Consider the following 27,279-nt stretch of genomic DNA (forward strand, 5'->3'; position numbering starts at 1 on the left):
CACAATGGATGTGCTGTCTTTACCTTTAATAAGAAAGGGTTAGGGTTAGGGTTATTATAATAGACAATCCTATTGCTACTTTGGGCAGCTTCTGGGATAATTTCTCCTCTTTGCTTTTATATTCAACTTCCATCAATTTGAAATCTTTTATGAAAGGATTCGTTTTTTTTTACTTTTGGACAGCATTTTGTGTATCAAGCTGCTTCTGCGAATGCAATTCTGATTCCTGTTTCTGTCTGAGCCAAGTGTATGACAGGGTGAGGGTTGGTCCTCAGCCGCTCAGCTCGACCAACGTGTCTTACCGCTGAGCCAATCACAGCCTCTGAACTTTTGCGACTTTTTATCTTAAATTCTTTGGTGGACGTGTTGAAGTCCTTCAGAGTAGAACACGCTCTGCAGTTGATGGATCATTTATTCCTGGACTTATGGCATGTAATCAAAGACAATAAAAAAGATATTTGACTGAATATCGCTCATCAAATTGGTGCTTGTTGGCGGAAAACCAAACAGTCACAGGGATTAATAAGGGTTAGTACTACTTACCCTAATTCATCAATGAGGGCTAGTAGTACTACTAACCCCTACTCATCATGAGGGTTAGATCTATCCAACTCATCGTAAGGGTTAGTACTACTTTAACTCATCAATGAGTGAATGCTAACATCTACTCAGGTTTAATCGGGCTGTTTCACTGTTGTTGTTTTTTATATGTTTGGCACATACACAATAAAATATTCAGACATAAGTCATGTTTGTCTTTATTAAGTTCTTTGCTTGCAATTGGTAAATCTAAATTGGCCGACACAGGATATTCTCACAGTGCATCACATGGTTACTAAAACAATAACTTAAATCTTACCTCCAGAAAGCTTTTTGTCATATCTGTAGGATTCCACTTTACCTTTCAGTCATCCGATTGGCCCCAGTGGATGACTCTGGGCCTTTTTGTCTGCCTGCCCTCGTTGAGCATCACCGCAGTCTTCCACCAGGCCAGCAGACCTGTTGCTAAGCTAGCGGGCTAGTCACCTGTTTTTGGGGGCGTGGCTTTGGAGGGAGGCCTGAGGAAAGAAGGCTCCGCCTCACCCAGTTTTGAATGTTGTTATGGAAAATTTGGTTATTTGGTTATTGTTCTTTTGTTATTGTGACATGTTGGATGTTTGGCCGAATGTATAACTTGTTTATTTTTGAAATTACAAACCAAATATATTATTTTTATTCTTTGATTGTATCCCCATTTTTTCAAGTTTTGCTTTTAATTAATTTAGAGAAAGATCAACCCTCTAATGTTTTATCCGGTGATAAAAAAAACTTGGTCGGTAGATTTGTGTTTTCATTCCATATTCATAATCCTAACTTCAAAAGGGGCCAAGGAGAATGGATGGACCAGAAACGCTGTACCAGGTAGTGAGACCCAGAAGGACTAAATGTCCTCTGAAAACAGCTTCCACCTCAGGTCACTGAACAGAAAGGCCGTCTCTCGACTGTCCGCTACACTGATATCAGAGGGACTCCAATACAGATGTACTAAAAACACAGTAAGGTACACTGGGATCGATTGATTTGTTATTGACTTTTACGCCAACTGCTCTTCTTCAAGGTATATTTCAAATAAATCAGATGCTATATATAAAGGTACATTAAAAATATATCATACGCTATATATAAAGGTATATTTAAAATAAATCAGATAACCACCTCTTCCCCCTCTCCTCTCTGAAGCAGTAATCTGTGCAGTTAGTCTCAATCGTTTCCTATATGCTTTTAAGTATGCTATTCTTGTCCCTTCTCAGTCGTTAATCATTCCCTAGACAGTAATTAAAGCTGTTGGTGGTGCTTAAACACTCTGCTCCACTTCCTCCGTCTCCTCTTCATCATTATCTACCTTCTCTTCTTCCCCCTCTTCATTCTCTTCTGCCGCCTCTTCCTCATCCTCTTCACCATTCTCTTCCTCCTCATATTCCTGCTAACGTCTCCTTTCCTCAGAGGAGTCATCCTAGAAGAGGTGTTGATCCTACCGGGGTGAGTCTGGAGCGAGCGTCAGGGTAATGGAGACGTGGTCATGTTTTCTCACACTAAAACTCATTCACAAAAATGAATTAATTCGCATGAAACAACAGGCTTCATCTATTTGATACAAGATACCAGATCGTTTATTGTCATATACACAATGGAAACATAGTTTACACTGGGCAATGAAATTCTTAATTTGCAAGTTCCCTAGACACAAAATATACTTAAAATAAAAGTAGATAAATAAACTAAACTACTAAAAATATCTGTCTTTGTTCCTGCAACCCTTAAACCTGTGTGTGTGTGTGTGTGTGTGTGTGTGTGTGTGTGTGTGTGTGTGTGTGTGTGTGTGTGTGTGTGTGTGTGTGTGTGTGTGTGTGTGTGTGTGTGTGTGTGTGTGTGTGTGTGAGAGAGACCTTGGCTCAGCTGCCTGTTCGACTGTCTTTCTGACTAACTGATCTGGAACATGGCTCTCTTTTTCTATCTAAGCTTGCCTTGCACCTTCTTTCTATTTCTGTGTTCTCTTGTTCTTGTCTATTTTGTTCAACCAAGATCCTAGTTCTCTTCCACTCACCTCCGGATCAGTAGGCTGGACCATACCGCTGCCCTCACACCCTATAGCGCTACAACCACACATCGTTAGTGAGGGTCTGAAGAAGTCTTTAATTGTGAGGCCGTTAGTGTGTAGAAACAGCAGCAGGATGAGATCCTGATGGATGTTAAAGAGCATCGGATCACCAACGCAGATACACATGAAGAGACAGCCACCTGGAGGTTATTCAACATCTCATGAGGAGGTTGACGACCTGAGCAATGTCAAGTGTCGGCAGGAGAGGATCTCATGTTCCATGCTTTGTTAAGCAAGCCTTTTCCTGTTGGATTAAAACAATTATTTAGAACTGATCTGTTTGTTTCATCAGTTCTTGATTTGATTATGAATAATAATGATATTGATCCCCATCCTTTTGATTACGGATTATTCTTGATATTCATTGTGTGGAATGACGCTGGCTATCACCAGGAGTAGGCAGAAGATTCCAGGATGAATCTAAAGGAGCAGAGAGTGGTGATGAGGAGGACGGGAGCGTGGGAGCTGAGCCTGAGTCCTGGAACACGAAGCACTGATAACTGGAGCGAGTTCAGACGTTTAGCGGAGAGACGATCTGGGACAGAGGGCTGACGGGCGGAACGCCTCTGAGTGTCTCGCCTCGGGCCTGAGGCTCTGTGTGTATGCATGCTAATTCATGTTGCATCATCGTGTTCTGAGGACCTCTCCGTCTCCGTGCTCAGTACGTTTTCAGGTCGTCGATCGGGGCTAAACGACCTGCTAGTGGAAACACGTGATTCAACCGCAGGCGGTCGGTTCAGCTTCACAACAATCACACGCTCAGCAACAACAGACGGAGGCCCGTGTTCCCCTAAGCGGTCTGGGTAATGTGAGGCGATGCCTCAGACTCCACCAGCACCTGAAGTAGCAGTTTAATGACACAGACGCCCAAGGTACTTGGCTTATCTCCGTTTCCTTTGAAAGAACAATTTGAGAGGTAATTCCCTTTAAAGACACAGGTCTACACCTTCTCTCTCTCCCTCACCACCTCCTCCTCCAGAGCTGGTGGGCTGGCTGACACGTCGTGCTCATCATCACGTTGGGTTGAGGCGATGACATAAGCAGCTTAGTGCAGCTAGCATGGCTGTGATTAGACATGCTAGCGAGCACAGCTACCAGCAACTGTCTGGCTCCTGTCCTCAACTGTCTCTGTCTCGGTCCTCTACAGTCCCTCTCTCCATCCTCTACTGTCGCTCTCTCTGTGTCCTCTACTGTCTCTCTCTCTGTCTGTCCTCTACTTTCTTTCTCACTCTCTTTTCCTGTACTGTCTCTCTCTCTATCAGCTCCTTTCTATCTTTCTGTATCTCATGTCAAAAATGTAGTTATCGACCAATGAGATTACTCAAAATAAATTGAAGTTATAATAAAAAACGACAGTGTTACCCCTTACGTTTTATTTGATGACTGGGAATAAAAAACGACAGTGTTACCCATTATGTTTTATTTGATAAAAAACGACAGTGTTACCCCTTATGTTTTTTTTGATGACGGCCGATAAAAAAACGACAGTGTTATCCCCTATGTTTTTTTTGATGACGTCCGATAAAAAACGACAGTGTTACCCCTTATGTTTTTTTTAATGACGGCCGATAAAAAACGACAGTGTTACCCCTTATGTTTTTTTTGATGACGGCCGATAACAAACGACAGTGTTACCCCTTATGTTTTATTTGATAAAAAACGACAGTGTTACCCCTTATGTTTTTTTTGATGACGGCCGATAACAAACGACAGTGTTACCCCTTATGTTTTTTTTGATGACGGCCGATAAAAAACGACAGTGTTACCCCTTATTTATTTTTTTGATGACGGCCGATAAAAAACGACAGTGTTACCCCTTATGTTTTTTTTGATGACGGCCGATAAAAAACAACAGTGTTACCCCTTATGTTTTTTTTGATAAAAAACGACAGTGTTACCCGTTATGTTTTTTTTGATGACGGCCGATAAAAAACGACAGTGTTACCCCTTATGTTTTTCTTGATAAAAAACGACAGTGTTACCCCTTATGTTTTTTTTGATGACGGCCGATAAAAAACGACAGTGTTACCCCTTATGTTTTTTTTGATGACGGCCGATAAAAAACGACAGTGTTACCCCTTACGTTTTATTTGATGACTGGGAATAAAAAATGACAGTGTTACCCCTTATGTTTTATTTGATAAAAAACGACAGTGTGACCCCTTATGTTTTTTTTGATGACGGCCGATAAAAAACGACAGTGTTACCCCTTACGTTTTATTTGATGACTGGGAATAAAAAATGACAGTGTTACCCCTTATGTTTTATTTGATGACGGCCGATAAAAAACGACAGTGTTACCCCTTACGTTTTATTTGATGACTGGGAATAAAAAATGACAGTGTTACCCCTTATGTTTTTTTTGATGACGGCCGATAAAAAACGACAGTGTTACCCCTTATGTTTTTTTTGATGACGGCCGATAAAAAACGACAGTGTTACCCCTTATGTTTTTTTTGATGACGGCCGATAACAAACGACAGTGTTACCCCTTATGTTTTTTTTGATGACGGCCGATAAAAAACGACAGTGTTACCCCTTATTTATTTTTTTGATGACGGCCGATAAAAAACGACAGTGTTACCCCTTATGTTTTTTTTGATGACGGCCGATAAAAAACAACAGTGTTACCCCTTATGTTTTTTTTGATAAAAAACGACAGTGTTACCCGTTATGTTTTTTTTGATGACGGCCGATAAAAAACGACAGTGTTACCCCTTATGTTTTTCTTGATAAAAAACGACAGTGTTACCCCTTATGTTTTTTTTGATGACGGCCGATAAAAAACGACAGTGTTACCCCTTATGTTTTTTTTGATGACGGCCGATAAAAAACGACAGTGTTACCCCTTACGTTTTATTTGATGACTGGGAATAAAAAATGACAGTGTTACCCCTTATGTTTTATTTGATGACGGCCGATAAAAAACGACAGTGTTACCCCTTACGTTTTATTTGATGACTGGGAATAAAAAATGACAGTGTTACCCCTTATGTTTTTTTTGATGACGGCCGATAAAAAACGACAGTGTTACCCCTTATGTTTTTTTTGATGACGGCCGATAAAAAACGACAGTGTTACCCCTTACGTTTTATTTGATGACTGGGAATAAAAAATGACAGTGTTACCCCTTATGTTTTATTTGATAAAAAACGACAGTGTGACCCCTTATGTTTTTTTTGATGACGGCCGATAAAAAACGACAGTGTTACCCCTTATGTTTTTTTTGATGACGGCTGATAAAAAACGACAGTGTTACCCCTCATGTTTTATTTGATAAAAAACGACAGTGTTACCCCTTATGTTTTTTTTGATGACGGCCGATAACAAACGACAGTGTTACCCCTTATGTTTTTTTTGATGACGGCCGATAAAAAACGACAGTGTTACCCCTTATGTTTTTTTTTATAAAAAACGACAGTGTTACCCCTTATGTTTTTTTTGATGACGGCCGATAAAAAACGACAGTGTTACCCCTTATGTTTTTTTTGATGACGGCCGATAAAAAACAACAGTGTTACCCCTTATGTTTTTTTTGATGACGGCCGATAACAAACGACAGTGTTACCCCTTATGTTTTTTTTGATGACGGCCGATAAAAAACGACAGTGTTACCCCTTATGTTTTTTTTGATGACGGCCGATAAAAAACGACAGTGTTACCCCTTATGTTTTTTTTGATGACGGCCGATAAAAAACGACAGTGTTACCCCTTATGTTTTTTTTGATAAAAAACGACAGTGTTACCCCTTATGTTTTTTTTGATGACGGCCGATAAAAAACGACAGTGTTACCCCTTACGTTTTATTTGATGACTGGGAATAAAAAATGACAGTGTTACCCCTTATGTTTTATTTGATAAAAAACGACAGTGTGACCCCTTATGTTTTATTTGATGACTGGGAATAAAAAACGACAGTGTTACCCCTTATGTTTTTAATTGTACTATAATTGCACAGTTAGGAGGAGCTGGGGATCGAACAACCAACCTTTCAGTTACAAGACAACTGCTCTACATCCTGAGCTAAGCCGCCCCATTTTTGATAAACTACGACAATGGTACCACTTATGTTTTTTTTGATGACGGCCGATAAAAAGCGACAATGTTACCCCTTATGTTTTATTTGATAAAAAACGACAGTGTTACCCCTTATGTTTTTTTTGATGACGGCTGATAAAAAACGACAGTGTTACCCCTTATGTTTTATTTGATGACTGGGAATAAAAAACGACAGTGTTACCCCTTATGTTTTATTTGATAAAAAACGACAGTGTTACCCCTTATGTTTTTTTTGATGACGGCCGATAAAAAACGACAGTGTTACCCCTTATGTTTTTTTTGATGACGGCCGATAAAAAACGACAGTGTTACCCCTTATGTTTTTTTTGATGACGGCCGATAAAAAACGACAGTGTTACCCCTTATGTTTTTTTTGATGACGGCCGATAAAAAACGACAGTGTTACCCCTTATGTTTTATTTGATAAAAAAACGACAGTGTTACCCCTTATGGTTTTTTTGATGACGGACGATAAAAAACGACAGTGTTACCCCTTACGTTTTATTTGATGACTGGGAATAAAAAACGACAGTGTTACCCCTTATGTTTTATTTGATAAAAAACGACAGTGTTACCCCTTATGTTTTTTTTGATGACGGCCGATAAAAAACGACAGTGTTAACCCTTACGTTTTATTTGATGACTGGGAATAAAAAATGACAGTGTTACCCCTTATGTTTTATTTGACAAAAAACTACAGTGTTACCCCTTATGTTTTTTTTGATGACGGCCGATAAAAACGACAGTGTTACCCCTTATGTTTTATTTGATAAAAAACGACAGTGTTACCCCCCCACGTCCTGAGCTAAGCCGCCCCATTATTGATAAACTACGACAGTGGTACCACTTATGTTTTTTTTGATGACGGCCGATAAAAAACGACAGTGTTACCCCTTATGTTTTTTTTGATGACGGCCGATAAAAAACGACAGTGTTACCCCTTATGTTTTTTTTGATGACGGCCGATAAAAAACGACAGTGTTACCCCTTATGTTTTATTTGATAAAAAACGACAGTGTTACCCCTTATGTTTTTTTTGATGACGGACGATAAAAAACGACAGTGTTACCCCTTACGTTTTATTTGATGACGGCCGATAAAAAACGACAGTGTTACCCCTTATGTTTTTTTTGATGACGGCCCATAAAAAACGACAGTGTTACCCCTTATGTTTTATTTGATAAAAAACGACAGTGTTACCCCTTATGTTTTTTTTGATGACGGCCGATAAAAAACGACAGTGTTACCCCTTATGTTTTTTTTGATGACGGCCGATAACAAACGACAGTGTTACCCCTTATGTTTTTTTTGATGACGGCCGATAAAAAACGTTTTTTTTGATGACGGCCGATAAAAAACGACAGTGTTACCCCTTATGTTTTATTTGATAAAAAACAACAGTGTTACCCCTTATGTTTTTTTTGATGACGGCCGATAAAAAACGACAATGTTACCCCTTATGTTTTTAATTGTACTATAATTGCGCAGATGGGAGGAGCTGGGGATCGAACAACCAACCTTTTATCTGTCGTTTTTTTTGATGACGACCGATAAAAAACGACAGTGTTACCCCTTACGTTTTATTTGATGACTGGGAATAAAAAACGACAGTGTTACCCCTTATGTTTTATTTGATAAAAAACGACAGTGTTACCCCTTATGTTTTTTTTGATGACGGCCCATAAAAAACGACAGTGTTACCACTTATGTTTTATTTGATAAAAAACGACAGTGTTACCCCTTATGTTTTTTTTGATGACGGAGGATAAAAAACGACAGTGTTACCCCTTACGTTTTATTTGATGACGGCCGATAAAAAACAACAGTGTTACCCCTTATGTTTTTTTTGATGACGGCCCATAAAAAACGACAGTGTTACCCCTTATGTTTTATTTGATAAAAAACGACAGTGTTACCCCTTATGTTTTTTTTGATGACGGCCGATAAAAAACGACAGTGTTACCCCTTATGTTTTTTTTGATGACGGCCGATAAAAAACGACAGTGTTACCCCTTATGTTTTTTTTGATAAAAAACGACAGTGTTACCCCTTATGTTTTTGTTGATGACGGCCGATAAAAAACGACAGTGTTACCCCTTACGTTTTATTTGATGACTGGGAATAAAAAATGACAGTGTTACCCCTTATGTTTTATTTGATAAAAAACGACAGTGTGACCCCTTATGTTTTATTTGATGACTGGGAATAAAAAACGACAGTATTACCCCTTATGTTTTTAATTGTACTATAATTGCGCAGTTAGGAGGAGCTGGGGATCGAACAACCAACCTTTCAGCTACAAGACAACTGCTCTACATCCTGAGCTAAGCCGCCCCATTTTTGATAAACTACGACAGTGGTACCACTTATGTTTTTTTTGATGACGGCCGATAAAAAGCGACAATGTTACCCCTTATGTTTTATTTGATAAAAAACGACAGTGTTACCCCTTATGTTTTTTTTGATGACGGCTGATAAAAAACGACAGTGTTACCCCTTATGTTTTATTTGATGACTGGGAATAAAAAACGACAGTGTTACCCCTTATGTTTTATTTGATAAAAAACGACAGTGTTACCCCTTATGTTTTTTTTGATGACGGCCGATAAAAAACGACAGTGTTACCCCTTATGTTTTTTTTGATGACGGCCGATAAAAAACGACAGTGTTACCCCTTATGTTTTTTTTGATGACGGCCCATAAAAAACGACAGTGTTACCCCTTATGTTTTATTTGATAAAAAACGACAGTGTTACCCCTTATGTTTTTTTTGATGACGGCCGATAAAAAACGACAGTGTTACCCCTTATGTTTTTTTTGATGACGGCCGATAACAAACGACAGTGTTACCCCTTATGTTTTTTTTGATGACGGCCGATAAAAAACGTTTTTTTTGATGACGGCCGATAAAAAACGACAGTGTTACCCCTTATGTTTTATTTGATAAAAAACAACAGTGTTACCCCTTATGTTTTTTTTGATGACGGCCGACAAAAAACGACAATGTTACCCCTTATGTTTTTAATTGTACTATAATTGCGCAGATGGGAGGAGCTGGGGATCGAACAACCAACCTTTTATCTGTCGTTTTTTTTGATGACGACCGATAAAAAACGACAGTGTTACCCCTTACGTTTTATTTGATGACTGGGAATAAAAAACGACAGTGTTACCCCTTATGTTTTATTTGATAAAAAACGACAGTGTTACCCCTTATGTTTTTTTTGATGACGGCCCATAAAAAACGACAGTGTTACCACTTATGTTTTATTTGATAAAAAAAGACAGTGTTACCCCTTATGTTTTTTTTGATGACGGAGGATAAAAAACGACAGTGTTACCCCTTACGTTTTATTTGATGACGGCCGATAAAAAACAACAGTGTTACCCCTTATGTTTTTTTTGATGACGGCCCATAAAAAACGACAGTGTTACCCCTTATGTTTTATTTGATAAAAAACGACAGTGTTACCCCTTATGTTTTTTTTGATGACGGCCGATAAAAAACGACAGTGTTACCCCTTATGTTTTTTTTGATAAAAAACGACAGTGTTACCCCTTATGTTTTTTTTGATGACGGCCGATAAAAAACGACAGTGTTACCCCTTACGTTTTATTTGATGACTGGGAATAAAAAATGACAGTGTTACCCCTTATGTTTTATTTGATAAAAAACGACAGTGTGACCCCTTATGTTTTATTTGATGACTGGGAATAAAATACGACAGTGTTACCCCTTATGTTTTTAATTGTACTATAATTGCGCAGTTAGGAGGAGCTGGGGATCGAACAACCAACCTTTCAGTTACAAGACAACTGCTCTACATCCTGAGCTAAGCCGCCCCATTTTTGATAAACTACGACAGTGGTACCACTTATGTTTTTTTTGATGACGGCCGATAAAAAGCGACAATGTTACCCCTTATGTTTTATTTGATAAAAAACGACAGTGCTACCCCTTATGTTTTTTTTGATGACGGCTGATAAAAAACGACAGTGTTACCCCTTATGTTTTATTTGATAAAAAACGACAGTGTTACCCCTTATGTTTTTTTTGATGACGGCCGATAACAAACGACAGTGTTACCCCTTATGTTTTTTTTGATGACGGCCGATAAAAAACGACAGTGTTACCCCTTATGTTTTTTTTGATAAAAAACGACAGTGTTACCCCTTATGTTTTTTTTGATGACGGCCGATAAAAAACGACAGTGTTACCCCTTATGTTTTTTTTGATGACGGCCGATAAAAAACGACAGTGTTACCCCTTATGTTTTTTTTGATGACGGCCCATAAAAAACGACAGTGTTACCCCTTATGTTTTATTTGATAAAAAACGACAGTGTTACCCCTTATGTTTTTTTTGATGACGGCCGATAAAAAACGACAGTGTTACCCCTTATGTTTTTTTTGATGACGGCCGATAACAAACGACAGTGTTACCCCTTATGTTTTTTTTGATGACGGCCGATAAAAAACGTTTTTTTTGATGACGGCCGATAAAAAACGACAGTGTTACCCCTTATGTTTTATTTGATAAAAAACAACAGTGTTACCCCTTATGTTTTTTTTGATGACGGCCGACAAAAAACGACAATGTTACCCCTTATGTTTTTAATTGTACTATAATTGCGCAGATGGGAGGAGCTGGGGATCGAACAACCAACCTTTTATCTGTCGTTTTTTTTGATGACGACCGATAAAAAACGACAGTGTTACCCCTTACGTTTTATTTGATGACTGGGAATAAAAAACGACAGTGTTACCCCTTATGTTTTATTTGATAAAAAACGACAGTGTTACCCCTTATGTTTTTTTTGATGACGGCCCATAAAAAACGACAGTGTTACCACTTATGTTTTATTTGATAAAAAAAGACAGTGTTACCCCTTATGTTTTTTTTGATGACGGAGGATAAAAAACGACAGTGTTACCCCTTACGTTTTATTTGATGACGGCCGATAAAAAACAACAGTGTTACCCCTTATGTTTTTTTTGATGACGGCCCATAAAAAACGACAGTGTTACCCCTTATGTTTTATTTGATAAAAAACGACAGTGTTACCCCTTATGTTTTTTTTGATGACGGCCGATAAAAAACGACAGTGTTACCCCTTATGTTTTTTTTGATAAAAAACGACAGTGTTACCCCTTATGTTTTTTTTGATGACGGCCGATAAAAAACGACAGTGTTACCCCTTACGTTTTATTTGATGACTGGGAATAAAAAATGACAGTGTTACCCCTTATGTTTTATTTGATAAAAAACGACAGTGTGACCCCTTATGTTTTATTTGATGACTGGGAATAAAATACGACAGTGTTACCCCTTATGTTTTTAATTGTACTATAATTGCGCAGTTAGGAGGAGCTGGGGATCGAACAACCAACCTTTCAGTTACAAGACAACTGCTCTACATCCTGAGCTAAGCCGCCCCATTTTTGATAAACTACGACAGTGGTACCACTTATGTTTTTTTTGATGACGGCCGATAAAAAGCGACAATGTTACCCCTTATGTTTTATTTGATAAAAAACGACAGTGTTACCCCTTATGTTTTTTTTGATGACGGCTGATAAAAAACGACAGTGTTACCCCTTATGTTTTATTTGATGACTGGGAATAAAAAACGACAGTGTTACCCCTTATGTTTTATTTGATAAAAAACGACAGTGTTACCCCTTATGTTTTTTTTGATGACGGCCGATAAAAAACGACAGTGTTACCCCTTATGTTTTTTTTGATGACGGCCGATAAAAAACGACAGTGTTACCCCTTATGTTTTTTTTGATGACGGCCGATAAAAAACGACAGTGTTACCCCTTATGTTTTATTTGATAAAAAACGACAGTGTTACCCCTTATGGTTTTTTGATGACGGACGATAAAAAACGACAGTGTTACCCCTTACGTTTTATTTGATGACTGGGAATAAAAAACGACAGTGTTACCCCTTATGTTTTATTTGATAAAAAACGACAGTGTTACCCCTTATGTTTTTTTTGATGACGGCCCATAAAAAACGACAGTGTTACCACTTATGTTTTATTTGATAAAAAACGACAGTGTTACCCCTTATGTTTTTTTTGATGACGGACGATAAAAAACGACAGTGTTACCCCTTACGTTTTATTTGATGACGGCCGATAAAAAACGACAGTGTTACCCCTTATGTTTTTTTTGATGACGGCCCATAAAAAACGACAGTGTTACCCCTTATGTTTTATTTGATAAAAAACGACAGTGTTACCCCTTATGTTTTTTTTGATGACGGCCGATAAAAAACGACAGTGTTACCCCTTATGTTTTTTTTGATGACGGCCGATAAAAAACGACAGTGTTACCCCTTATGTTTTTTTTGATAAAAAACGACAGTGTTACCCCTTATGTTTTTTTTGATGACGGCCGATAAAAAACGACAGTGTTACCCCTTACGTTTTATTTGATGACTGGGAATAAAAAATGACAGTGTTACCCCTTATGTTTTATTTGATAAAAAACGACAGTGTGACCCCTTATGTTTTATTTGATGACTGGGAATAAAAAATGACAGTGTTACCCCTTATGTTTTTAATTATACTATAATTGCGCAGTTAGGAGGAGCTGGGGATCGAACAACCAACCTTTCAGTTACAAGACAACTGCTCTACATCCTGAGCTAAGCCGCCCCATTTTTGATAAACTACGACAGTGGTACCACTTATGTTTTTTTTGATGACGGCCGATAAAAAGCGACAATGTTACCCCTTATGTTTTATTTGATAAAAAACGACAGTGCTACCCCTTATGTTTTTTTTGATGACGGCTGATAAAAAACGACAGTGTTACCCCTTATGTTTTATTTGATAAAAAACGACAGTGTTACCCCTTATGTTTTTTTTGATGACGGCCGATAACAAACGACAGTGTTACCCCTTATGTTTTTTTTGATGACGGCCGATAAAAAACGACAGTGTTACCCCTTATGTTTTTTTTGATAAAAAACGACAGTGTTACCCCTTATGTTTTTTTTGATGACGGCCGATAAAAAACGACAGTGTTACCCCTTATGTTTTTTTTGATGACGGCCGATAAAAAACGACAGTGTTACCCCTTATGTTTTTTTTGATAAAAAACGACAGTGTTACCCCTTATGTTTTTTTTGATGACGGCCGATAAAAAACAACAGTGTTACCCCTTATGTTTTTTTTGATGACGGCCGATAAAAAACGACAGTGTTACCCCTTATGTTTTATTTGATAAAAAACGACAGTGTTACCCCTTATGTTTTTTTTGATGACGGCCGATAAAAAACGACAGTGTTACCCCTTACGTTTTATTTGATGACTGGGAATAAAAAATGACAGTGTTACCCCTTATGTTTTATTTGATAAAAAACGACAGTGTGACCCCTTATGTTTTATTTGATGACTGGGAATAAAAAACGACAGTGTTACTCCTTATGTTTTTAATTGTACTATAATTGCACCGTTAGGAGGAGCTGGGGATCGAACAACCAACCTTTCAGTTACAAGACAACTGCTCTACATCCTGAGCTAAGCCGCCCCATTTTTGATAAACTACGACAGTGGTACCACTTATGTTTTTTTTGATGACGGCCGATAAAAAGCGACAATGTTACCCCTTATGTTTTATTTGATAAAAAACGACAGTGTTACCCCTTATGTTTTTTTTGATGACGGCTGATAAAAAACGACAGTGTTACCCCTTATGTTTTATTTGATAAAAAACGACAGTGTTACCCCTTATGTTTTTTTTGATGACGGCCGATAAAAAAACGACAGTGTTACCCCTTACGTTTTATTTGATGACTGGGAATAAAAAATGACAGTGTTACCCCTTATGTTTTATTTGATAAAAAACGACAGTGTGACCCCTTATGTTTTATTTGATGACTGGGAATAAAAAACGACAGTGTTACCCCTTATGTTTTTAATTGTCCTATAATTGCGCAGTTAGGAGGAGCTGGGGATCGAACAACCAACCTATCAGTTACAAGACAACTGCTCTACATCCTGAGCTAAGCCGCCCCATTTTTGATAAACTACGACAGTGGTACCACTTATGTTTTTTTTGATGACGGCCGATAAAAAGCGACAATGTTACCCCTTATGTTTTATTTGATAAAAAACGACAGTGTTACCCCTTATGTTTTTTTTGATGACGGCTGATAAAAAACGACAGTGTTACCCCTTATGTTTTATTTGATAAAAAACGACAGTGTTACCCCTTATGTTTTTTTTGATGACGGCCGATAAAAAACGACAGTGTTACCCCTTATGTTTTTTTTGATAAAAAACGACAGTGTTACCCCTTATGTTTTTCTTGATAAAAAACGACAGTGTTACCCCTTATGTTTTTTTTGATGACGGCCGATAAAAAACGACAGTGTTACCCCCTACGTTTTATTTGATGACTTGGAATAAAAAATGACTGTGTTACCCCTTATGTTTTTAATTGTACTATAATTGCACCGTTAGGAGGAGCTGGGGATCGAACAACCAACCTTTCAGTTACAAGACAACTGCTCTACATCCTGAGCTAAGCCGCCCCATTTTTGATAAACTACGACAGTGGTACCACTTATGTTTTTTTTGATGACGGCCGATAAAAAGCGACAATGTTACCCCTTATGTTTTATTTGATAAAAAACGACAGTGTTACCCCTTATGTTTTTTTTGATGACGGCTGATAAAAAACGACAGTGTTACCCCTTATGTTTTATTTGATAAAAAACGACAGTGTTACCCCTTATGTTTTTTTTGATGACGGCCGATAAAAAAACGACAGTGTTACCCCTTACGTTTTATTTGATGACTGGGAATAAAAAATGACAGTGTTACCCCTTATGTTTTATTTGATAAAAAACGACAGTGTGACCCCTTATGTTTTATTTGATGACTGGGAATAAAAAACGACAGTGTTACCCCTTATGTTTTTAATTGTCCTATAATTGCGCAGTTAGGAGGAGCTGGGGATCGAACAACCAACCTATCAGTTACAAGACAACTGCTCTACATCCTGAGCTAAGCCGCCCCATTTTTGATAAACTACGACAGTGGTACCACTTATGTTTTTTTTGATGACGGCCGATAAAAAGCGACAATGTTACCCCTTATGTTTTATTTGATAAAAAACGACAGTGTTACCCCTTATGTTTTTTTTGATGACGGCTGATAAAAAACGACAGTGTTACCCCTTATGTTTTATTTGATAAAAAACGACAGTGTTACCCCTTATGTTTTTTTTGATGACGGCCGATAAAAAACGACAGTGTTACCCCTTATGTTTTTTTTGATAAAAAACGACAGTGTTACCCCTTATGTTTTTCTTGATAAAAAACGACAGTGTTACCCCTTATGTTTTTTTTGATGACGGCCGATAAAAAACGACAGTGTTACCCCCTACGTTTTATTTGATGACTTGGAATAAAAAATGACTGTGTTACCCCTTATGTTTTTAATTGTACTATAATTGCGCAGTTAGGAGGAGCTGGGGATCGAACAACCAACCTTTCAGTTACAAGACAACTGCTCTACATCCTGAGCTAAGCCGCCCCATTTTTGATAAACTACGACAGTGGTACCGCTTATGTTTTTTTTGATGACGGCCGATAAAAAGCGACAATGTTACCCCTTATGTTTTATTCGATAAAAAACGACAGTGTTACCCCTTATGTTTTTTTTGATGACGGCTGATAAAAAACGACAGTGTTACCCCTTATGTTTTATTTGATAAAAAACGACAGTGTTACCCCTTATGTTTTTTTTGATGACGGCCGATAAAAAACGACAGTGTTACCCCTTATGTTTTTTTTGATGACGGCCGATAAAAAACGACATTGTTACCCCTTATGTTTTTTTTGATAAAAAACGACAGTGTTACCCCTTATGTTTTTTTTGATGACGGCCGATAAAAAACGACAGTGTTACCCCTTATGTTTTTTTTGATAAAAAACGACAGTGTTACCCCTTATGTTTTTTTTGATGACGGCCGATAAAAAACAACAGTGTTACCCCTTATGTTTTTTTTGATGACGGCCGATAAAAAACGACAGTGTTACCCCTTACGTTTTATTTGATGACTGGGAATAAAAAATGACAGTGTTATCCCTTATGTTTTATTTGATAAAAAACGACAGTGTTACCCCTTATGTTTTTTTTGATGACGGCCGATAAAAAACAACAGTGTTACCCCTTACGTTTTATTTGATGACTGGGAATAAAAAATGACAGTGTTACCCCTTATGTTTTATTCGATAAAAAACGACAGTGTGACCCCTTATGTTTTATTTGATGACTGGGAATAAAAAACGACAGTGTTACCCCTTATGTTTTTAATTGTACTATAATTGCGCAGTTAGGAGGAGCTGGGGATCGAACAACCAACCTATCAGTTACAAGACAACTGCTCTACATCCTGAGCTAAGCCGCCCCATTTTTGATAAACTACGACAGTGGTACCACTTATGTTTTTTTTGATGACGGCCGATAAAAAGCGACAATGTTACCCCTTATGTTTTATTTGATAAAAAACGACAGTGTTACCCCTTATGTTTTTTTTGATGACGGCTGATAAAAAACGACAGTGTTACCCCTTATGTTTTATTTGATAAAAAACGACAGTGTTACCCCTTATGTTTTTTTTGATGACGGCCGATAACAAACGACAGTGTTACCCCTTATGTTTTTTTTGATGACGGCCGATAAAAAACGACAGTGTTACCCCTTATGTTTTTTTTGATGACGGCCGATAAAAAACGACAGTGTTACCCCTTATGTTTTTTTGGATAAAAAACGACAGTGTTACCCCTTATGTTTTTTTTGATGACGGCCGATAAAAAACGACAGTGTTACCCCTTATGTTTTTTTTGATGACGGCCGATAAAAAACGACCGTGTTACCCCTTATGTTTTTTTTGATAAAAAACGACAGTGTTACCCCTTATGTTTTTTTTGATGACGGCCGATAAAAAACGACAGTGTTACCCCTTATGTTTTTTTTGATGACGGCCGATAAAAAACGACAGTGTTACCCCTTATGTTTTTTTTGATGACGACCGATAAAAAACGACAGTGTTACCCCTTACGTTTTATTTGATGACTGGGAATAAAAAACGACAGTGTTACCCCTTATGTTTTATTTGATAAAAAACGACAGTGTTACCCCTTATGTTTTTTTTGATGACGGCCGATAAAAAACGTTTTATTTGATGACTGGGAATAAAAAACGACAGTGTTACCCCTTATGTTTTATTTGATAAAAAACGACAGCGTTACCCCTTATGTTTTTTTTTATGACGGCCGATAAAAAACGACAGTGTTACCCCTTATGTTTTATTTGATAAAAAACAACAGTGTTACCCCTTATGTTTTTTTTGATGACGGCCCATAAAAAACGACAGTGTTACCCCTTATGTTTTATTTGATAAAAAACGACAGTGTTACCCCTTATGTTTTTTTTGATGACGGCCGATAAAAAACGACAGTGTTACCCCTTATGTTTTTTTTGATGACGGCCGATAAAAAACGACAGTGTTACCCCTTATGTTTTTTTTGATGACGGCCGATAAAAAACGACAGTGTTACCCCTTATGTTTTTTTTGATGACGGACGATAAAAAACGACAGTGTTAGCCCTTACGTTTTATTTGATGACTGGGAATAAAAAACGACAGTGTTACCCCTTATGTTTTATTTGATAATAAACGACAGTGTTACCCCTTATGTTTTTTTTGATGACGGACGATAAAAAACGACAGTGTTACCCCTTACGTTTTATTTGATGACGGCCGATAAAAAACGACAGTGTTACCCCTTATGTTTTTTTTGATGACGGCCCATAAAAAACGACAGTGTTACCCCTTATGTTTTATTTGATAAAAAACGACAGTGTTACCCCTTATGTTTTTTTTGATGACGGCCGTTAAAAAACGACAGTGTTACCCCTTATGTTTTTTTTGATGACGGCCGATAAAAAACGACAGTGTTACCCCTTATGTTTTATTTGATAAAAAACGACAGTGTTACCCCTTATGTTTTTTTGATAACGGCCGATAAAAAACGACAGTGTTACCCCTTATGTTTTATTTGATAAAAAACAACAGTGTTACCCCTTATGTTTTTTTTGATGACGGCAGATAAAAAACGACAGTGTTACCCCTTATGTTTTTAATTGTAATATAATTGCGCAGATGGGAGGAGCTGGGGATCGAACAACCAACCTTTTATCGGTCGTTTTTTTTGATGACGACCGATAAAAAACGAGTGTTACCCCTTACGTTTTATTTGATGACTGGGAATAAAAAACGACAGTGTTACCCCTTATGTTTTATTTGATAAAAAACGACAGTGTTACCCCTTATGTTTTTTTTGATGACGGCCGATAAAAAACGACAGTGTTACCCCTTATGTTTTTTTTGATGACGGCCGATAAAAAACGACAGTGTTACCCCTTATGTTTTTTTTGATGACGGCCGATAAAAAACGACAGTGTTACCCCTTATGTTTTATTTGATAAAAAACGACAGTGTTACCACTTATGTTTTTTTTGATGACGGACGATAAAAAACGACAGTGTTACCCCTTACGTTTTATTTGATGACTGGGAATAAAAAACGACAGTGTTACCCCTTATGTTTTATTTGATAAAAAACGACAGTGTTACCCCTTATGTTTTTTTTGATGACGGCCCATAAAAAACGACAGTGTTACCCCTTATGTTTTATTTGATAAAAAACGACAGTGTTACCCCTTATGTTTTTTTTGATGACGGACGATAAAAAACGACAGTGTTACCCCTTACGTTTTATTTGATGACGGCCGATAAAAAACGACAGTGTTACCCCTTATGTTTTTTTTGATGACGGCCGATAAAAAACGACAGTGTTACCCCTTATGTTTTATTTGATAAAAAACGACAGTGTTACCCCTTATGTTTTTTTGATAACGGCCGATAAAAAACGACAGTGTTACCCCTTATGTTTTTTTTGATGACGGCCGATAAAAAACGACAGTGTTACCCCTTATGTTTTATTTGATAAAAAACGACAGTGTTACCCCTTATGTTTTTTTTGATGACGGCCGATAAAAAACGACAGTGTTACCCCTTATGTTTTATTTGATAAAAAACGACAGTGTTACCCCTTATGTTTTTTTGATAACGGCCGATAAAAAACGACAGTGTTACCCCTTATGTTTTTTTTGATGACGGCCGATAAAAAACGACAGTGTTACCCCTTATGTTTTATTTGATAAAAAACGACAGTGTTACCCCTTATGTTTTTTTTGATGACGGCCGATAAAAAACGACAGTGTTACCCCTTATGTTTTATTTGATAAAAAACGACAGTGTTACCCCTTATGTTTTTTTTGATAAAAAACGACAGTGTTACCCCTTATGTTTTTTTTGATGACGGCCGATAAAAAACGACTGTGTTACCCCTTATGTTTTATTTGATAAAAAACGACAGTGTTACCCCTTATGTTTTTTTTGATGACGGCCGATAAAAAACGACAGTGTTACCCCTTATGTTTTATTTGATAAAAAACGACAGTGTTACCCCTTATGTTTTTTTTGATGACGGCCGATAAAAAACGACAGTGTTACCCCTTATGTTTTATTTGATAAAAAACGACAGTGTTACCCCTTATGTTTTTTTGATAACGGCCGATAAAAAACGACAGTGTTACCCCTTATGTTTTTTTTGATGACGGCCGATAAAAAACGACAGTGTTACCCCTTATGTTTTATTTGATAAAAAACGACAGTGTTACCCCTTATGTTTTTTTTGATGACGGCCGATAAAAAACGACAGTGTTACCCCTTATGTTTTATTTGATAAAAAACGACAGTGTTACCCCTTATGTTTTTTTTGATAAAAAACGACAGTGTTACCCCTTATGTTTTTTTTGATGACGGCCGATAAAAAACGACTGTGTTACCCCTTATGTTTTATTTGATAAAAAACGACAGTGTTACCCCTTATTTTTTTTTTGATGACGGCCGATAAAAAACGACAGTGTTACCCCTTATGTTTTATTTGATGACTGGGAATTAAAAACGACAGTGTTACCCCTTATGTTTTTAATTGTACTATAATTGCGCAGTTATGAGGAGCTGGGGATCAAACAACCAACCTCTCAGTTACAAGACAACTGCTCTACGTCCTGAGCTAAGCCACCCCATTATTGATAAACTACGACAGTGGTACCACTTATGTTTTTTTTGATGACGGCCGATAAAAAGCGACAATGTTACCCCTTATGTTTTATTTGATAAAAAACGACAGTGTTACCCCTTATGTTTTTTTTGATGACGGCCGATAAAAAACGACAGTGTTACCCCTTATGTTTTATTTGATAAAAAACTACAGTGTTACCCCTTATGTTTTTTTTGATGACGGCCGATAAAAACGACAGTGTTACCCCTTATGTTTTATTTGATAAAAAACGACAGTGTTACCCCCCCACGTCCTGAGCTAAGCCGCCCCATTATTGATAAACTACGACAGTGGTACCACTTATGTTTTTTTTGATGACGGCCGATAAAAAACGACAGTGTTACCCCTTATGTTTTTTTTGATGACGGCCGATAAAAAACGACAGTGTTACCCCTTATGTTTTTTTTGATGACGGCCGATAAAAAACGACAGTGTTACCCCTTATGTTTTTTTTGATGACGGCCGATAAAAAACGACAGTGTTACCCCTTATGTTTTTTTTGATGACGGCCGATAAAAAACGACAGTGTTACCCCTTATGTTTTATTTGATAAAAAACGACAGTGTTACCCCTTATGTTTTTTTTGATGACGGACGATAAAAAACGACAGTGTTACCCCTTACGTTTTATTTGATGACTGGGAATAAAAAACGACAGTGTTACCCCTTATGTTTTATTTGATAAAAAACGACAGTGTTACCCCTTATGTTTTTTTTGATGACGGCCCATAAAAAACGACAGTGTTACCCCTTATGTTTTATTTGATAAAAAACGACAGTGTTACCCCTTATGTTTTTTTTGATGACGGACGATAAAAAACGACAGTGTTACCCCTTACGTTTTATTTGATGACGGCCGATAAAAAACGACAGTGTTACCCCTTATGTTTTTTTTGATGACGGCCGATAAAAAAGGAGGAGGTCTCCTCACTGCGTTGTGGACTCTAAAGGTCTCCTCAGTGCGTTGTATGCTCTAAAGGTCTCCTCACTGCGTTGTGGGCTCTAAAGGTCTCCTCACTGCCTGCATGGTGAACTCTAACTCTCTCCTCACTGCATGGTGGATTCAAAAGCTCTCCTCATTGCATGGTGAACTCTTATAGATTGGATAAACAAAGTTTTTTGTATTGTATTCCATCTGTCTCATTGTCAGGAATCACACAATAAGGGCCCTGAATCACAATTTAAATGTATTCTTCAATTCTGTGACTGGAGGTGATAATATATTGCTTGCTGTAAGAAAAACTCCACTCCACACACCATATATTTTGGGCTACCGTTGAGGGAAAAACAGGAGGAAGATGGTATACAATGTACTCACCATGACGACACAGCATTGTTCTGTGGATCCTCCAGATATCCGTGGATCGACAGAGCAGCTCTCAGAGTGGTCAGGATCCTCTGGATCCGTCCTCTACTTGAGGAGCGCAATCCTTATAGGGAGTCAGGACCGCTGGTCTCACCGACACCACCGACCCACACATCAAAACAAGCGCTCCCCATGAGATCATTCAGGGGGAATATTCCGGTCTTTTATTTGAAATCTGTCAGCAATCTTATGATACATTGTTTCATAAAGTGATGAAAGAGCTAAAGCTAAGGAGGATTCAGCAGATTTTTAAACCTGGCCTGGCTCTCGGGCTGTCTTACAGTTTTTATAAACTATCTTCGTTTTTATAAACTATCTTCGTTTTTATAAACTATCTTACAGTTTTTATAAACTATCTTACAGTTACTAACTATCCAATATATGTATACACTTCTATATTTAGACATATGGAGTCCATCCTCCGGGACGAGGCACGTCACTGGGGACCGGGAGCACGGCATAATTTGTGAACTGAAATAAACGTAATGCCCTGAACCGGGAATAGCTACCCTGAACCGGGAATAGCGAATAGGGAATAATGGTCTGGATGTTCCACTTTAACCTTTCCATCCCTACAGTGTAAATATAAATAAAAGTGATCTGAATCTGACTGAATGTAAACATCAAATCTACAATTAAACCACTGGTATATGAACCACCACTCAGCCTCTAGAAGATCACTAAGCACCAAGCGCTCACAGAATATAAACCTCTTTCATTTCTCGGATCTTTGGGACTTTAGTTATCATGCATTGATCATTGGGATCATTAGAAGCATACACTGCATCCAAACACACAAAACCAGCAATCAAACAGCCTCAGTCCAGGAGCAATGGTTGTACAAGTCATGTTTAATTCTGTGTGCTTTACAAGGATATAAATAATGGCCCAAATTACAAAAGTCTGTGTGCTGGAAGCCCAAGCCTATGTACATGAGTCAGCAGTAAACGCCTCAACACTTTGAACTGAAAATACAATCTCTCAACAGTAGATTATCTATTCTTTATCTTTACCTTGTTTCCAGTGCCAGTCGCTGGGAGTTATTTCTTTTACACATATGAACAAATGAGTTGGCAAAATATCTATGTACATTTTTATAGCTGGATAACATTGCTGTCCAAATAATACCTTAAAACTGCCTTTAAAATATTACATCTGCTAGCGAGCAACGTGGAGCCCCATGTAAAGAACCTGAAGTGGGTTAGCTAGCCGTCTTAAACATTCACTCTCTTTATAGAACTATTTTTACACTTTTAAAGGACGCCATTGTTCTGAAACCTAAAGTTTTTAATATTTTTTTAAACTCAGCATATCATAGAAAAATAATGTAACATTAAGACCACAGTAGACAAGAATTGCACAAGAATAATCATAATCATTATTGTAATATAATACTCTCATATTAAACATTAAAACGTCGGGCAATACCAATAGAATACTTTTTTTTTTCATGTTGGATGCGGGTTGGTTTCCATTTCTATGGGTTCCATCCGCTGTGAGCCAATCACAGCGCGGACAGACGGTGCATCTGGTCCAATCACATTATCGTCTGTTTATGCATAAAATCTCTGTGTTGTAACAAACTAAAAAGACAGAAAAAAAAATCGACAGAGCAAACAAGAAGTCCTCAAACATCCCAGATTATAGTGCTTCTGAGGCCGCGGGTTTGATGCCCAACGTCCGTTAGGCAATTCTGTCACGCAGAGGCCGTGACTTAGTTCAAAGTTCAAAGGTCATCCGCGTGTGGGCCACAGAGAACAGTTCCTAGGGCTCGGAGGAGCAGAACATTGAGGCTGCGTTCAGAGGAGTACATTCATGGCTGACAGACCTGACGTCTGTCGAGATGTGGCCCGTCTAGTGTGTGTCTCTGTGTGTGTTTGTGTGTGTGTGTGAGTCTGTGTACAACGTTGTAGTCTATTGGTCCAATGTGATGCCGTGTCAAGCTTTAGCATGTGGATGATCGATGGTAAGAAGGTGTAGTCAACCCTTAAACATTTGCGGGGTTTAGCAATACACTTTTCAGTCCTTTTTTGGAAAAGTTTACCCCCCCCCCCAACAGAGTCCTCAGAAGTCCTTTTTTTTTTGCATTGAGTGTGAGAAAAGGTCCATGTCTAGGGCTGGCTACATTCTTTGCATTCCACAGTAATAGACATGAGCATCCGGCATTGCCCTGCAAACGAGATGACATCACTTATCTAACGCCACCGCACCGCTCACCCCTTCCTCCGCAAACTCAAAATGGCCGCCATGCGCTGCACAAGCCACAAGCAAACCCGCGCACAATCATGTCAACATATTTGTTTTTGTATATTTTTCAAGCTAATATTGCTGGCAAATAAATGAAGCCAGCAAAAATCTATTTCCTAATGTTAAGCTCGTAGACACATTTTGTGTTGTAAAAAGTTGAAGCAATTTAACGCTATCCTTGTTAGCATTTGAGCGTTTAAATCATATCCCATTTCGAGGGTCATGTTGGCTTTTGCTAAAATGGCTAAAGAAATGTAAGAATTGTAAACAATTTATTTTAAATAATAGAAAAAGGCTTAAATAATCCATAAATCGTTGCATGTCAAATTAGGTAGTGATGAAAAATAAATTTTGCTACATCGCCTCTCCTATGATTTTAAACTAAAACATATCTTCATTGATGGCCTCTATCATTAAGTTAAGATGCTAGCTTCCAAAAAAGTTGCCTAAAATGGATAAAAAAGATAAAAGAACGGCAACAAAAAATAATATACTGCGATGGAAAACAGAAAACATTCTAAATTTCCTAAACGGTTACGACAGGCGTCCAATAGCAGAGCAGCGTGACCGATTAACCAGCCGTTAGGAGGTGCCGAACGCCACCGCTCACCCTACAGGTGAGGGCGGAGAAGAAAAGTGCACTGTGGCCCTAGGGTAAGAGTTCAGAGGTCAAGGGTCATGCACCAGCCCTGCAGCAGGCGGGAAAAACACGGGCCAGAGAGAAAGAGAGAGAACGAGAGAGAGGAGAGATGAGAGAGAGGGGAGAGGGGAGAGCTAGAGAGAGAGAGAGAGAGAGAGAGAGAGAGAGGGGGGGAGAGCGAGAGCGATAGAACTAGAGAGAGAGAGTGTCATCATGCAGCCGACAGGCTTGGCTAACCAACGTTTGTTTTTTTCGCTTTAGTTTCTGTTCTGCCGGCGGGGGGGGGGCGTGGCGGCGTGCATGGCTTGAGCCCCCGGGGGGGCGGGGCCAGGCAAGGGGGGGGGGGGGGGGGGGGGCGCCCTGGGCAACGCTCTGAAAAGGCACACGCTCACAGGAGTGTGGGGGGGGGGGGGGAGGGGGGGAGTATGTTAAAAAATAGTGGTCTCGTACTTTGTGTTGACGCCCCTCTTGGCCTCTTGGCTGGGCTCAAGGATCCAGGGGACGTTGGCGTGGGCCTTCTGGTCCATGGAGGGCTGCTCCATCTGGGGGGGGGGGGGGGGGGGGGGGGGGGGAAGGGGAGGGAGAGGGAGGAGGAGAGAGGAACAGCGGAAGTGTGAGGATGTGGAATATGTTTCAGTCTGACAATGGACAAACTCTCCCCTCTCCTCTCCCTTCTCCTCTCGCCCCTCTCCCCTCTCTCTCCTCCCCTCTCCTCTCCCTTCTCCCTTCTCCTCTCTCCTCTCTCCCCTCTCCCCTCTCCCCTATCTTCTCTCCTGCTGTGACCGACTGCACGGGTTCAGCAACACATTCTCATTCCCAATAAATATTCAAGTTGAATTCTTCAGTCTTCAAACAAGCTCATGATGCAGTCAAGCAGACAAGGCATTAAGGTATGCAAAGGTGAGGAGGTGGAGGTGAGGAGGAGGAGGAGGTGAAGAGATGGAGGTTTAGGAGGTGTAGGTGGGGAGGAAGAGGTGAGGAGGAGGAGGATGTGGAGGTGAGGAGGAGGAGGAGGGGAGGAGGTGTATGAGACAAAGACTCCCATAATGCATTCCACCCCGCTCTCTGCAGGGAGAAGCAAGGAGATGCATTGTGCATTCAGATCCGCACGCTAATAAAGATGATTTATGTTCCATCTAAACCTGAGCAGCTCACACCGTGCCTGTGGATGCGCTTGGACTCTGCTCATTTGACTATTACAATCTGCAGTGGATATCACAGCCAGTTCTCATCTTTTTCTTCTTCAGTGTTTAACCAATTTATGGAAGTCGGAATTCCGAAAATAAAACAGAGGAAAGAACATTTGAAGCGAGCATCGCCTCGTTCTCCTTCTGCTGTTGGCTGGCAGCGTCACCGTAGCCGTTCCCTCAGCCAACCACAAGCTCCTTATCTTAGTTGCCGGGGGCGATTTCTCTTCCATCCAAAGGTTTATTCTCAGATTGGCTCGAAGAGGATTGGGGGGTGGACCATGTGACTGTGAACACTGCAATTCTCTCTCTCTCTCTCTCTCTCTCTCTCTCTCTCTCTCTCTCTCTCACTCTCTCTCTCTCTCTCTCTCTCTCTCTCTCTCTCTCTCTCTCTCTCTCTCTCTCTCCCCTCCTACCTCTGTCCTCAGTTCGTTGTTAGTGTGCTGTGTAGGGACAGGTTACGTTACACTAAAAGCCTCTAAGGACCATTCATATTTGTCATACAGATACGTATGAATGATTATGTGTTGCCCGTTGGTGGGTTGGTGTGTGTTTGTAAGCGCCGTGCAACTAATGTGTTTGTGCTGTCGCATGTTTTACTGCAGTATACTGAAGTAAAACCCTGCACGGTTCATCCTGCTCTACCCTGGTGCCGCATTAATATTACATCCACCTCAAGCATTCCTTTAGCTGCCTGTTGACATTCTGTAACACACACACACACACACACACACGCACACACACACACACACACACAGAAAGTCTTCTGTCTCTCACTCGCGTTCAAATATTCTCTCTCACTCTCTCTATTGTCTCATTTTGATCTCTCTGTCCCAGGAGCAATGAAGGTCAACTCAGGTCAAAGGTGAGTCTGGTGGACACTGGGGATCGAACACGGTACCTTTGGGCTGGGAGTGGAACATC

The 27,279-nt window shown here is 39.1% G+C and overlaps 2 protein-coding genes across 2 annotated transcripts in view; both read right to left on the minus strand.

Annotated features, from left to right (window-relative positions):
* The window catches only part of cd36 (CD36 molecule (thrombospondin receptor)), an 86,699-nt gene that overhangs the window by 58,462 nt on the left and 958 nt on the right, over window positions 1–27,279 (minus strand). The window lies entirely within an intron of this gene.
* The window catches only part of LOC132448033 (ankyrin repeat and sterile alpha motif domain-containing protein 1B-like), a 67,918-nt gene continuing 66,235 nt past the window's right edge, over window positions 25,597–27,279 (minus strand). The window contains exons 13-15 of the mRNA XM_060039096.1: window positions 27,257–27,263; window positions 26,772–26,798; window positions 25,597–25,734 (exon numbers count right to left, since the gene is read on the minus strand). Of these exons, the coding sequence (XP_059895079.1) occupies window positions 25,597–25,734; window positions 26,772–26,798; window positions 27,257–27,263 (172 nt within the window). The remainder of the gene's footprint in view (window positions 25,735–26,771; window positions 26,799–27,256; window positions 27,264–27,279) is intronic.

Source organism: Gadus macrocephalus, chromosome 19 (assembly GCF_031168955.1).
Source record: "Gadus macrocephalus chromosome 19, ASM3116895v1".
NCBI classification, from domain to species: domain Eukaryota; kingdom Metazoa; phylum Chordata; class Actinopteri; order Gadiformes; family Gadidae; genus Gadus; species Gadus macrocephalus.